The sequence below is a fragment of the Callionymus lyra genome, chromosome 9, assembly GCF_982586985.1.
Source record: "Callionymus lyra chromosome 9, fCalLyr1.hap1.1, whole genome shotgun sequence".
NCBI lineage: Eukaryota > Metazoa > Chordata > Actinopteri > Syngnathiformes > Callionymidae > Callionymus > Callionymus lyra.
Genome location: NC_141826.1, coordinates 22,847,003 through 22,862,774, shown reverse-complemented (window position 1 = coordinate 22,862,774; position 15,772 = coordinate 22,847,003). Strand labels below are relative to the sequence as shown.

Here is a 15,772-nt window from a genome sequence, read left to right as displayed (position 1 = left end):
GTTGAAGTCGGGAATTTAGTTAATTTTTTGACATCAAATATTAAACCCGTTGTGACTAAACTAGTAATGTATTTCCATGTGTATTCTTTAGAGCAGGGGTCTCCAAACCGGTCCTCAAAGGGCCGGGGTGGTGCAGGTTTTTGTTCCAACCAATAAAGAGCACCCCCTTAACCCAATCAGGTGTCATGGAGAGTAATCAGTTGATTGACAGTCTGGTGTTGCTTGTTTAAGCTGAAACCTCATTGGTTAAACTGTACATGCTTGATTGGTTGGAAGAAAAACCTACACCACCCCAGCCCTTTGAGGACCGGTTTGGAGACCCCTGTTTTAGAGGTTTATTGTTTCATGTTTGGGTTAGGGTTAGGGTTAGGGTTAGGGTTAGAGTTAGGGTTAGGGTTAGGGTTAGGGTGAGGGTTAGGGTTAGGGTTAGGTTTGGGGTTAGGTTTGGGTTAATTAAACCAACAAGTCACTGAAGGCATCCATCTGGTGCCAAAATAAAATAGAGGAATGCAGAGCCGGCCCAGGCCATAATGTGGCCCCAAGCTAAATTTTGATTGGGGCCCCCTCCATGAAACAAGAAGAGGTATCTTTCCAGAGGCACCACTGTGTTTCTGGTTAATAAGTGTTTATATATTTATGTTTATATATTAATATTTACACGCGACTCAAAAAGTTGACATTTTACAAGGTTTTACATTCTCTAAAAGGTGTGAAACACAAACGAAAACAAAAGGAGAACAGTTTTATGACAATAAAATAAATTAAATACTTGAATAATACAACAAAAAGAACATAAAAATATATACAACAAAACAGTTGTGAAACTATTTTTCCAAGACAATTTGCAAAAATACAAATACTATCACCAGCTTTTTAAGAACCTTCCTTGCTTTTCTGGAAGCAAATGATATCATAACTTCATGGTTTACCCAAAAATTGGTTTAGGTAGCTTTTGCAATTTTTTCTATTATTTAAATATACAACAAATATTTGAGGATTATGTTTTGACGCTCTTGATGACTAAGGATCCCTGACATGTTGCTTAGTTTGCAAATGTCTTGGTTTATTCAGGGTTTTTCATAAGCAATATCTTTTGACTGAAAGTATTTGCTGTTAAAAAGCCAGAAGGTCATATTGTTTCCTTCATGCTGTATTTTTGTTACCGAACTGGTGCCTTGTTTTCCTCCATGAGCTTTTAAATACTGAAATCAAATGTTTCAAAATGTATTTTAAATGATCAAAACTGTTAACTGGAGTACATCAACACTAAACATACAAGCAAAATTATATATATTTAACCAAATTCTCACTTATCATGAGTGGAGAATAAGCCTGGTATACTTTTATGTTATATAAGAATAAGTAATAATTGGCCATTTGAATCATTTTAGTTCATTTATTCATTTATTTTCTACCACTTTATCCCTTATAGTAGTAGTACTCTGTAACTTGTCTTTTTCTTCTATAAGAGATTATTATCCCTTGTGTAATTTCACGGCCAAGGTGACCCGAGATCTTAAAACATTTAAAAGGTATCCCTTGTGTTGTCTCTGGGTCATTTGTTTTCACATAAAATAACAAAAGTTATTGTTATGAGTAACTACTTGTCGTTGGCGCCTTTTTTAGAAACGTGTAAAAAGTAATATTTCATTATTTGCTTCTATTTCAAAATGTTCTTGGATATTGGATTTTACTTTGAAGTGCATCTTGGGAAGAGACTTAATTGGGTTCCTTTAATTTCCCTGGTCTTGTTGGTCGCAGCAAACAAAAGCCAGACAGGAAACAGGAACGTCTGGTTGCTTTCGTCCCGGTGGTAATAAATGCAGGAGCTGCGTTATGACTTTGGAAAAGTATATATAAAAAATCGCAAGAAGCTTTTAGTGTTGACAGTCAAAGCAGTGACCTCCAGAAAGAAATCAATGTACCCGGAGGAAAAGGTTTGCTCTCACGGGAAACTCTTCTCTGATCGGATGATCATTTAGAGAATAAATATATGTATATAATATATATAATATATGTCTGATGAAAACTCAGCGAGCGTATCTTTATATGAATAATATATCAAGAAAGGTTGATGGTGAACGAACTACATGTTCTTCTTCCTGGACTCAAGCCTAGTGTTGAATTCTATGGAAAAATAAAAAAAGAGAGGATTATTGAAAGACTTGAATTGCGTCGAAGCTACATTTTGAGTATTGTCTTTTTAAGATATAAAAAGGAATCTTAAGATTATGATGAAAAAAACATAAATTGTTGCAACCCCCCCTCCCCCAGTTTTCTTTTACTTTTAAATTTGCAAATGTACCAAACCAATCTTACTAAAGGGAATTTTGATATGGTGATATATCACAATATATATGTCAAAGTACAGATTGGAATCCGGAAGGATCTGGAATCCTTCAGAATCCTGCTACTGAACTGGGATCTTAATATTCATATGGGTTAGAGTTAGGGTTAAGGTTTTGGTTACATCAAAATGTTATTTAAATGTAACCAAAATAACATTTTGATGTAATCCGAATTTCTCCTATTTTAATTGGAGATTGTTCTGGTAGAATTCCCATTTGTCCTTGGACAGATTGGAATTCCAATATTTATATCCCAATACAGTAGTAGGATTACTACTGTTTCCAATTGGAATTCCAATCTGTACTAGTAGGATTCCGGCTATTTTTAATGTTTACATTTCAATAAATAGTGTTTAAAATGAAATAATATCATTTTTTATTCATAAAACTTTTAGTTCATTTTTGTGTTGCAGTTAAATATTCGGCCTCTAGATGGCAGCAGTCATTCTGTCCTACGCAGTGAAAGGAACAGAAAAATCCTGCGAGATGCCGCAGTGACTCAATGACTGAGGATGAGAGGATACTGTCGACTCCGGCAGCTTTTAAATCTGATTTTTGGTTTGAAAACAAATGAAAGCAGTTATGACTTCGTCAAGAGTCATGTGGTCTATAAATTCAGAGTCAAGTACTTGACAATACTACATATATAATCTTGTTCCTACAGTAACACAATGTATGGTCTTGTTGACATGTATCATGATACGTATCGTAACTTTTTTCCCCCTAAATGATTTGCTTATTCCTATAACTATTCATAGTTCAATCTCAATATCTTATTTTGGTGAAAACAGAGCTGAGCCAAAAGCTCGCTTTGTGTTATTATTGATGGCCACCAGTTTTATGTCGAGTGTAAACAAGTGTTTGTATGTTACTCTTAGAGATAATGTGAGGAGCTCAGTCAGACATGTTCAAAGTAGATCTATAGCATCCCAGTTAGCATCCCTGTTAGCATCCCAGTTAGCATCCCAGTTAGCATTCCAGATAGCATACCTTTTAGCATCCCTATCCTGGCCTGACAGATTTTAAACATTTTCAATGATCTTTAGGAGCAAGAATTATTAGGCTCTTTTGTCAACCAGACAAATAAGAAATACCTTTAGCATAATAAATCCCACCATAGGAAGTGAGATGGCTTTAAGCATCATGTTGATGATTTATTTAAAAGTATTTCTAGATCCACAGAATGAGAAATATTATGTGAATTTGGAGTGAAAAAGGTTTTCCACTCCGACGACCTGCTCCCACAAAAGTACTATGATTTATTTAGTTGTCGTCAATTTTAGCGCGTAGGAAGGTAGCCGTTTGACGGTTTGTTGACGGTGGGCCATTTGCGCTGGAGTAGGGCGTGATGTTTTCTGTCTTGGAGAGCGTTGTTCAGTAAGTGCTCTTTGGATGGATCTTGGCCTCGCTGGGATTGACGTCCTTTTACCTTAAATTAAAAGCCAGTGGAGTGTGTTTTCCTTTTGGAAATATTCTCAGCAGTTGATTGTTCGTATCGGACTCTATCGATGATTAACAAACATTTGTTTAAGGATTCTGTACTACGTTAATTCCTTCTGAAAACAAGTAGTGTGTATTCATCCTGTGTGTATAACTGAGAGCTATGATGGTTAAAAACAATGGTTGCCGGAGAGAACGCAACATTCTGAACTCTTGATGAACTGCTTTGCTATAAATCTCTGTTAAATGGAGACAAAACGAGTCTTATCTTAAACTCAACTATTAAAGTCCGCTCTGATAATTCAACATTCAAACTCCTTTTTTCTGGTGCATTAAAGATAATTTGCTAATTAAGAAGATAAAAGATAAAAAGCGAATATTTTCTTGTGAAAATTAAGCCATAAAACTTTTTTTTGTTTTAAGCAGGGTCACATGACATTAGGGTTGTGTATTGGCAAGAATCTGTCTATACGTATACGTATCACGATACATGTGCAACGATACAATATATAGTGATACTGTAGTACTGACAAGTTTATATTCGTATTATTGTCGAGTACTTGACTCTGGTGTTGCAGAATTTACAGACCACATGACTCTTGATGAAGTCGTAACATCAACTTTAAAAGCTGCTGTAGTCAACTGTATCCTCTCGTCCTCAGTCATCGTCAGGAATCTCATGAGATTTCTAGTGGAAGGGGGGTTTAATTGCAACACAAAAATGAACAAATAACAACAACTATATATAGCGCTCTACAAATATAATTACTTACTTACTTATATCAACTTTAAAAGCTGCTGGAGTTGACTGTATCCTCTCGTCCTCAGTCATCCCCTGGTATCTGACTGAATTTCATTGTTCTTTTCACTACAGAAGACTGAATGACTGCCACCTAGCGGCAGGAGGTTTAATTGCAACACAAAATCGAATAAACACTTAGACTAGTGCATCTTAATTGTAAATAAATATTTAATAATTTAATGGTATTCACGCATGTATTTGATATAAAAACTATAAAATATGGTACAAATAAAATATGATTCAAAAGCTTCATCAAACATTTGGACCGAACTGAGCTCTCAGGGGTTTAAACTATTGCACTATAACAAGTAAAGCGCTGACGAAAAAAGTCGTGTCAGCTTTTTTTACTTCCCAGTCGATTCATCTGTTCAGTGATTTATTGAAGAGTAAAAATAAAAACCGTTCATCTACTCGTGTTTAAATCAAGATGGGAAGCTTCCAGAAGGTTGGCCTGGATGTTCTGAGGTTTTCTTTTCACAGCTGTGTGTTTCAGGTTTAAAGTGAGACCCCACGTGACTGTGAACCCACCAAGCACTAATGCTAGAGACCGTGACAGCAGCTTTATTTCTGCACAAGATAGATGTCGTCCTCAACCACCAACCTCCTTTTACTCAGTTATTGTTCAGCACTTTTATTTTTGCGATATGTCCCCATAACTCTTGATAGAAATCGAACTCCAGTTATAGAACGAGTAAGAAGGTGAAATTCCAGTTCAGAGGAAGAAACCCCTTAATGCCATTCTCTATGAGGGATGAGGGAGCAGAAGTAGGGACTTTAATAGGCTCCTCGGGGAGCAAAGAACTGGATGGACTGGACTAACTACACCTGGACTTCTTGCATTAAGCAGTCGAAGCAAACGTTCTCTTTAATACTGCGATGTGTAGAATGTTGTCTTCACAGTGGGACGACCATAGATAAAAGATGAAACTTTCACTCTTTGAAGTTATAAATATATATATATATATATATATATATATTTATATTTATATATATATATATATATATCATATTATTCTTTCACTTTCAAATCATGTTTTATGGTTAACTTTTCAATAAAGTGTGTATAAAATATAATATGTATTTTTTAAAGCACAGTTACCATGCAAATATTCACAGGGTTTGTTCTTGTGTTGCAATTAAACTTCCAGCCTCTAGATGGCAGAAGTGATTACATCCACCGCAGCTGAAGGAACAATGAAATCCGGCAAGATCCCTGCGATGACTGAGGACGAGAGGATACAGTCGACTCAAGCTGCTTTTAAAGCTGATGTTTGCAGCTCAACACATCATTAAGACCTTTCAATGTTATTCTGTTCTAAAAGAGCTGTATTTTTAAATAAGAAAGCCCACAAATAGATGTTTTCACATCCATGGAAATAAACACGGATTCTATTTTTTTTATATACTATTGCCCTACTGTACAGTCTGTATATTCTAGGGGGGGGGTCTTGCCAAAAAGAAGGGATTAAAAAGGCTGTAAGGAAAAAATAGAGGGGAAAAATATTGTAAGAAAGGACATGATGAAGGGAAATTATTCCAGTAGAGAATTTAACATGTTTTATTCATAGTATTTAATTGTACATGTACATTTTACCACAAACACTGTCTCGGTCTGAAAGAAGATAAATCAGTTGCAGGTAGGAGTAACCAGGTCATGAAAAAGGTTGTCATATTCTTTTCTTGTAACTTTGGCCATAGGGTCCCCACGTGACAATCTGCTTTAAAAAGTGAGTCAGAGGCGTCAGTTGCATTTATTCCTATTGTGGCTGAGATTTCTTCTTTTTTAACAGCTGAAAGGAAAAATTGTGTGGAAGCTGAAGTTGGTGACAGTTATAACTTTTGGTCGAGACAGAAACAGTATGTGATGCTTTAACATTTCTGCTAGGAGTTTTTTTTGTCAGGAATTTTGGTGACACGATACTTATCACGACACTTGGACAACTATGTGATACATTGTCATTTGTTACGATAATGTAGTAACGAGGATATATGTGTAGTATTGTCGAGTACTTGACTCTGGTGTTGCAGAATTTACAGACCACATGACTCTTGACGAAGTCGTAACTGCTTTCATTTGTTTTCAAACCAAAACATTTTTAAACATCAGCTTTAAAAGCTGCTCAATCCACTGTATCCTCTCATCCTCAGTCATGACTCTTGAGGAAGGCGTAACTGCTTTCCTTGTTTGTTTTCAAACCAAAAATATGCCCAAACATCAGCTTTAAAAGCTGCTGGAGTCACTGTATCCTCTCGTCCTCAGTCATCGCCGGGATCTTGCCGGATTTCATTGTTCCTTCAGCTGCGGTGGATGTAATGACTTCTGCCATCTAGAGGCTGGAAGTTTAATTGCAACACAAGAACAAACCCTGTGATTATTTGCATGTTAATTGTACATTAAAAAAAACCATTATATTTCATACACACTTTATTGAAAAGTTAACCATAAAATGAATACAATTAAAACATGATTTATAAGCCAAAGAATAATATGATATATGATATGATATGATATATATATATATTTATTTATTATTTTTTAAATATCAATACAGTATTGTCGAATATTGATAAAGTACCGTGGAATAAAATGAAAGTATCTTGATAATAAAGTGTATCAATGGTTTTTTTTACTCCTAATTTCTATTGGGTTAAAACAGTGCAACTAAACCGCAAGTTCCTTTTTAACCACTTTTTCTTCCACAGGCAGCCTTTCATCAAAATCCGAAGACAGATTATTCCGGCGGTTGTTCCGGAGATACAACCAGTTCATCCGTCCGGTGGAGAATGTTTCGGATCCAGTCACGGTGGAGTTCGAGGTGTCCATATCTCAACTGGTCAAAGTGGTGAGGAAATGAAAGAAATAATGACAAAATAAACGAGTCTAATCTGACTCGTATGTCCTTGATTTCAACAGGACGAGGTGAATCAGATCATGGAAACTAACCTGTGGCTGCGACATGTAAGTGACGTCTACAGCTGCGACAACAACCCTGCAAGTGTTGAACTGTGTGTTTTGTTCAGGTCTGGAACGACTACAAACTGAAGTGGATGCCAGTGGAATATGATGGAATCGAGTTCATCCGAGTCCCGTCTAATAAGATCTGGAGGCCGGACATTGTTTTGTACAACAAGTGAGTTTGAGCGCAGCCGACGGCTGAATCTTGCTGCTCATCCTTCCGTGTGAAAGCGTTTGTTTGTTCTCCCGGCAGTGCTGTCGGCGACTTCCTGGTGGAAGACAAGACCAAAGCGCTGCTGAAGTTCGACGGCACCATCACTTGGATCCCTCCTGCCATCTTCAAGTCCTCCTGCCCGATGGACATCACCTACTTTCCCTTCGACTATCAGAACTGCTCCATGAAGTTCGGCTCCTGGACTTATGACAAGGCCAAGATTGACCTGGTGCTCATTGGCTCTAAGGTAGCAACAGTTTTCACATGGATTTACTTTTTCCTTTTTGTCCCTCATCATGACCATGTTTTGAACTTATTACTTTATAAAGTTAGTCTGAAATCTGGGCGAATATTTGAATGAAAAGAGAGTTTTTTACAAACATGCACTGATGATACAATAGAGTCACACATCTATTTAACACACACTTAAATCAACACATTAGTTTAACTTTTTGTTTTATCGTTACTCTTATACAGTTAGGATTAGCTGGTTAAATAGTGTAATGTCTTAAAAAGGAAATTGTAGATTTTAATGAATCAATAACTTCAGATATATTTTAATATGTTCTATTTTTTTATGGTTTTATTTTTTTCAAATAGATTTCAAAACAAAGGTTTTCCTTATCACTCATCATCATACTGTATATTATATTATAAAAATATATAAATTAATCAAAGAAAAAAAGTACTTTTACATAACATACACACATTACCACCAATAGAACAACTTGTTTTAAATGGGTTCTTTTTTAAAATAAGTTTTTACTGTGCATATATGACAGTTGGGAGGTTTTAAACTCCAAGTAGAAATACCTTCTCTCAAAGTAAAATCTCATGTGATGTTGCTTTTAGTTTTAATTGAAGTTAAAGCTCATTGTTGACCCTTTATTTATTATGAATATTACTGAATATTTTGACTTTATTTCTGATGGAAGGTCTGACCATGAATAGATCTGAAAGTAAGAAGCAGAATTTTAAAATTGATCCTGAAGGGAAACTGGCAGCCAGTGAAGAGTTTTAAGGATCATGGAAATGTGAGTTCTTCTACTAGAGCGGGTTAGAATTCTGGCTGCAGAGTTTTGTATGAACTGCAGGCGAGACACATCCTTCTTGTTAAGACTAAACTAAACTGTTTTAAACAAGAAGACACAAACACATGGATTACAAGATCCAGATCATGTTGTGACACCATTTTCCTAAGTTTAGGGATTTTTCTCAGTTGAAACAGGTTGTGGTCAGTTTTCTTCAGTGTTGAACAAGAGACATGTCTTTATCAAATACAACACCCAGGTTTCTCAGGCTCGGTTTGACAGACTGACAAGTCACCCAAGTACTGACTCAACCCTGCAAAATATTTTTCCCTTTTTGGTTTAATTTCATCTCCTGTTTACTGATGTTAATGTTCAAAAAAATATCACTAGATTTAACAGAAAGTTAACATATTTTTAACTTTAATTAAGTCCGAATCTCGCTGCTTTGAACGAGAGATTCAACAGTATTTCTATTGACGGTGGTTTCAAGGTGAGGATGTTCAGTCCGTTTGAAGGTCACACGTCACTGAAAGGTTTGTATGGAGTTAAAGCTTGTGTTAAGAAGTTAAGAATAAAAGTTCATAACTCTGTCTATTCAGACTTCTTTAGTGAACTTTGCGTAGTCGAGGTTCTGTCCATTCTTGTGTGTCCATTTTTCTATGTGTAAAAAAAAAAGTATTCGTTTTTAAAATACTTTCAATTTCATTTTCTAATAAATAATCCTTTAAATTAAAAAAAAAAATGGATTTAATTATTAAAAAATAAATACATTTCAATGCAACAATATTTAAATACATAAATACATGATTAATAAAAAAAAAGGTAAAAATATTTTTATATGTAGCCATTAAAATAGTGCCAAAAGTTATTTTGAAACCACTAAGACTGAATGTGCCAGTTCGTCTACGTGGTCACATGACCGTCTGCACGTCGCATGATTGGCTGAATGTTTGATGAAGAAACTTTGTATTTTTTGGGGAATTTTGGTCTCAATGAAAAAAATGTAAAGTTTCAACATTAAAATGTTTAAATCAACCGTACAGTATTATACTAAGACATGACTAATCGCTCCTCATCCCACCGAGTCAATATGAATCTTCCGTCTCCTTCAGGTGAACCTCAAAGACTTCTGGGAAAGTGGCGAGTGGGAGATCATCGACGCTCCGGGTTACAAGCACGACATCAAGTACAACTGCTGCGAGGAGATCTACCCGGACATCACCTACTCCTTCTACATCCGCCGCCTGCCGCTCTTCTACACCATCAACCTGATCATCCCCTGCCTCCTCATCTCCTTCCTCACCGTGCTGGTCTTCTACCTCCCGTCGGACTGCGGCGAGAAGGTCACCCTCTGCATCTCCGTCCTGCTGTCGCTCACCGTGTTCCTGCTGGTCATCACCGAGACCATCCCGTCCACGTCCCTGGTCATCCCCCTGATCGGCGAGTACCTGCTCTTCACCATGATCTTCGTCACGCTGAGCATCGTCATCACCGTCTTCGTGCTCAACGTGCACTATCGCACCCCCATGACTCACACCATGCCCGAGTGGGTGAGATCCGTGTTCCTGGGGGTCCTCCCCAGGGTCATGCTGATGCGAAGACCCATCGACCAGGGGTGCTCCTCCTCGCCGAGCCTCACGGCCGGGACGGTGCTGGTCGGCGGCGGAGGCTTGGCCAACAGGAAGAGGAACAACAGTCTGGGAAGCGGATCGGGAAGCGTGAGCATCGGCGGCATCACGGGGGGCGTCGCCATCCCCCCGCTGAACGAGGGCGGAGGAGGAGGAGGTGCGCCCCCTGCGGGAGGCTCCATGAACTGCGTGGAGTACGGAGACAAGAAGCGCCATATTAACCGGAGGTACCCGTACCGAGGGAAGGAGGTCCCGACCCCGGTCCCGCCGCCGATGGCGCCGTCTCCCACTCAGGCCCCCAAGACTCAGGGGCCCCCGGAATCAGAGATGCCCAAAGGAGTGAGGCCCTTGAACACCCAGTCGACCATGAACGCCGTGGTGGCGTTTTCCGTGGTTTCCCCGGAGATCAAGCAGGCGATCGAGAGCGTGAAGTACATCGCGGAGAACATGAGGACCCGCAACAAAGCCAAAGAGGTTTGAACCCAGTTATTAACCCTTTATTGTTGAGCCTTACGACCGATAGGATGTGATACTTTTGAAAGCATCTGGCGATACGATACATATCACGATACAGGGGCAATGAATCGATATTGCGATATATTGTGATACTGTATTAAACAAGGATATATGTGTAGTATTGTCAAGTACTTGACTCTTGTGTTGTAGTATTTACAGAACACATGACTCTTGACGAAGTCGTAACTGCTTTCATTTGTTTTCAAACCAAAATATGTCCAAACATAAGCTTTAAAAGCTGCTGGAGTCACTGTATCCTCTCGTCCTCAGTCATCGACGGAATATCACAGGATTTCAATGGTCCTTTCGCTGTGGAGGACGTAATGGCTGCTGCCATCTAGAGGCCGGAAGTTTAATTTCAAAACCAAAATGATCAAACACTGTGAATAATTGACATTCATTCATAGAAAACCATAAAACTACGACAAAAATAAAATGATTTGGAATCCAAAATATATTGTGATATTTAATTGTCACTGTATCCTCTCGTCCTCAGTCATCGCTGGAGGACATAGTGACTGCACACACACACACACACACAATGATGACATGAACAAACACCGTAAATATTTGCATGTTAATTTTACATTCAAAAAAATGTTAATTGATGTTGTATTTATAGTTGTGTTGTTTTAATTGGGATATAAATCATTTAAGTTTAAAATAAATAACAATACAAAGATAAAAAATATTGAGATAATTAAGTGTATCTTTTCACAAGAACTCTTGAGTTGCTGGTGCGATCGTTAGCAAATAGTTAAAGAAAGCAAAAAAATCAAAGAACCTTTCAAAATGTAAGGTTTGGATAATGATTCGCTAAAATGCACATAGCTAGAGGGATGAGTTTACTGAGGGGGGGTGAGACGAAGGCAGCGTAGACGAGTTAGAAAACTGAATTGGAAAGTTATTCAGTTTCAATTAGGCGGCAAGTTGGTCAGAGCACCTTCATATTTTTCAAACCGTGCTCTTGTTAACGTTTTCAGGTTAGATAAACCTGAAAAATAGTTTTAATTGCTAAAAAATGTATTTGTTTTTCTGTCTTAAACAATTATTAACTTCATAGTAATGTTGAATTCCAGCCAGTAATAGAATATATAATACATTTTGAAGTCAAAGGTACTTGGTAATAGCACATTTTTTCAAATCTTAAGCCATGTAAACTTAAATACATTCATTCATTCATTCATTTTCTACCGCTTTATCCCGGGGTCGGGGTCGCAGGGAGACTGGAGCCTATCCCAGTATCATAGGGCGAGAGGCAGGGGACACCCTGGACAGGACGCCAGTCTGTCGCAGGGCACGCAAAGACAGACAACTATTCACACACACACTCATACCTATGGACAATTTCCAAAAGTTCTCAATCAAGGACTGTGGGAGGAAACCGGAGTACCCGGAGTAAACCAACGCAACACGGGGAGAACATTCAAACTCCACAGAGAAAGGTTGCCTAGTGACTTGATATCATTGAACTAGTAAAAGAGCTAATGCTACAGAAGCAGGCGTCATCATTCCTAGCACACACTCTTGAGCGTGAATGGATCAAAACTGATCAAAACATTCATTCTCATCGTGAGTTCAAGGTCAGAAGTTAAAGTTTGCATTCCATACAATTTATTTCTCATTCATTCACACACGTATCTAGTCGATTGTTTACCTGTTTCCATAGAATCGACTTCCTCTTGAAGGAGCTGATGAGGAACAACAGAGCGTGAGATGCGTGTGGACGGGAGTTAAACACACACACACACGTGTGTTATCTGAGCCACTGAACTCAAAAGCTTTTTAAACGGCGCTGAAAGAATTTACACGGGGCTATAAAAGGAGAATAAAGCGGCTTGTTTGTCGCAGACGGACGGCTTTGAAAACCCTCTTCTCCACACTCTGGATGCTCCTGATATGTTTGTTGCTCTGCCTTCCTTTTTGCAACGCTCGCTCCGACGCTGATGCGTTTAGAAGAAGCCATTCCTGGCTCTTCTATGAGCTCTCGAAGGCGTTCTGACCCGAGCGGTCGTGATCGCACCTGAAGGATCGCAAGGATTAATAGGAACGCTTTTAAATGATCTCGCGAGATGCAAAGTTTCACTTCTCAAGACTGAAGATTGACCTAAAAAACATCCTGTGGCTGCGATTAGAACAACAACGTACTTCAGCCAACATGATAGTTGGGTTTGTTCTGGATAGATAGGACGAGTGAAGGTCATACGTTCTTCATTTGTTGGTTTAAATAAGCAACAACCGTAATCCAACACAAACACAAACATGTTTTGCGATAAGGGTTAATGTATTCATGACTACAGTTTTGATACAATTTAATATCACGATATATTTTGGATTCCAAATCATTTTATTTTTGTCGTAGTTTTATGGTTTACTATGAATGAATGTCAAATATTCACAGTGTTTGATCATTTTGGTTTTGAAATTAAACTTCCGGCCTCTAGATGGCAGCAGCCATTACGTCCTCCACAGCGAAAGGAGCATTGAAATCCTGTGATATTCCGTCGATGACTGAGGACGAGAGGATACAGTGACTCCAGCTGCTTTTAAAGCTTGTGTTTGGACATATTTTGGTTTGAAAACAAATGAAATCAGTTACGACTTTGTCAAGAGTAATGTGGTCTGTAAATACTACAACACCAGAGTCAAGTACTACACAATACTACACATATATACTTGTTACTACACTATCACAACACCAGAGTCAAGTACTGGACAATACTAAACATATATCCTTGTTACTACAGTATCACTATATATCGCAAGATATTGTTTGGTTGATCCTGTATCATGATACGTATCCTATCGGCAGATTCTTGTCAATACACACCACTATTTGTGGGTTGGAAAAAAAGAAACATAATAAGTAAGTAAGTAAGTAAATTATCATTAGAAAGTTAAAACAAAGACTAAAAAGGAAGATTTACAAGGTGTGAAGGTCGGCTATAAACGATAAAATGAAGTGTTTCTCACCGCTGCCCACTAGAGTCAATATTCAGCGCAATAATTCAGCTCAGCACAGCACAAGCAGTGGAGTAAATAAAGCAGGTACCTGCTCAGGATTATCAGGATTACTCAACTCGGGAATAAACTATTTATATACAATTTGGTCGGAATCAAACGAAAAAAAATACTGTCAAGCCCAAGATTGAGCTTCAGCTCAAAAATAGATGTGTGTATTGGCAAGAATCTGGCGACACGTTATGTATGACGACAATAATGCAATCAATTATAACACTGTAGTAACAAGTATATACAGTATGTGTAGTATTGTCGAGTACTTGACTCTGGTGTTGCAGTATTTACAGACCACATGACTCTTGACAAAGTCGTAACTGCTTTCATCTGTTTTGAAATCAAAATATGTCCAAACATCAGCTTTAAAAGCTGCTGGAGTCACTGTATCCTCTCGTCCTCAGTCGTCACTTGGATCTCACAGGGTTTCATTGTTACTTCAGTTGTGGAGGACGCAATGACTGCTGCCATCTAGCTGTCAGAAGTTTAATTGCAACACAGAAATGATGAAACGCTGGGAATCTTTGCTAATTGCAATTTTGAAAAATTGCTTTGTACTTTATTGAAAAAATATTCCATTAAAGAGCTCTGGTGGTGATGAAGTATGATTTAAAAACACCACAAATAAAAAGATAAGTGCTGATGAATATCATGAAAAAACCTGTGATCGATATTCTTTTAAACCCTTTCACGATCAGGAATATCCTGTTGTCTCGTCGTCTTTCAACATTCAAGATCTCCGTTCTTCTGTCCTCAGGTGGAAGACGACTGGAAGTACGTGGCGATGGTCATCGACCGGATCTTCTTGTGGGTCTTCGTGACGGTCTGTGTGCTCGGAACTCTGGGACTCTTCCTTCAGCCGCTCATCAGCTTCTTCAAATGACTTTTATTTCCTTCCTCGGGACTCTCTTTTGTTTTCTCTCCGAGCTGCTCTTCCCCCTCTTTTCATCGCCCTTGTTACCCCGATTTACTCAATCATCCGCTGCCTTACTCTTCAATATCCGTGCACATCTTCCACCCTTTCTTCTCCTTTCCATCCTTTTGTTCTACAACCTTCAACCCTGGACACCTTCCTCACCGCCGCTGTGACTTCACTCATTGTCGCGTGTTAACAAAAGAAGAAAAAAAGTTCTCTCGGCTCTTATCGACGAGAATTCTCGAAGGAACGAGTCAAGAGGAAAATTGTTAAGATTTCTCAGGGGCAGATTTCGATGTTACCGTCATTAGCTTAAATAGCAGCCGCTTCGTTAAATTAGCGTCACGTTGTTTTTTTTACTTAAATATCCTTTATTTTATACGCTTTTCACTTTTGGTGTTTGTCACTTTGCTTGATGCTACGAAGGGTGTTAGCGACTAAAGCACAACCATGATGTCAGTCGATGGTTTTTGACGAGCATGTGACGTAAATACTACTAACTTTATTGAGACGTATCGAGGACAATATCGGGACATGATCCTGATGAGGGTGTTTTTTGTTTACGATATTCTCTTCTAGATGGATTATTGATGTCAAACGAAGCACAGACTTAGAAATACATGGTTGTTTTTATGGAATACCACGAGTTACATAATTAGTTAATAATAAAGTGATTGGAAATAATGACATCCAGGAGAAAAACACTTTAAATGGCTATTGTGAAATAAATACACACATAAATGTGTATATCAATAACTAAATAGGTGTATTAACCTAAAACTCTTTTACCAAATGGTCTATTTGTTTATCTTGTTCATGTATTTAGTGATTTAAAGGATTTTATTTATGTCCAATGGAAAGTATTTCAATATTTTTGTAACCTTTATTCGCCTAAATATCTCTATT

General features: G+C 38.1%; 1 protein-coding gene across 1 annotated transcript in view; it reads left to right on the top strand.

Moving 5' to 3' along the window:
* LOC148072281 (neuronal acetylcholine receptor subunit alpha-3-like) overlaps positions 1-15,566 on the top strand; it is a 30,211-nt gene extending 14,645 nt beyond the window's left edge. The window contains exons 2-7 of the mRNA XM_087799894.1: positions 7,294-7,433; positions 7,505-7,549; positions 7,612-7,721; positions 7,800-8,007; positions 9,904-10,893; positions 14,708-15,566. Coding sequence (XP_087656020.1) covers positions 7,294-7,433; positions 7,505-7,549; positions 7,612-7,721; positions 7,800-8,007; positions 9,904-10,893; positions 14,708-14,833 — 1,619 coding nt within the window. The 3' untranslated portion in view covers positions 14,834-15,566. The remainder of the gene's footprint in view (positions 1-7,293; positions 7,434-7,504; positions 7,550-7,611; positions 7,722-7,799; positions 8,008-9,903; positions 10,894-14,707) is intronic.
* Positions 15,567-15,772: the final 206 nt, after the last annotated feature.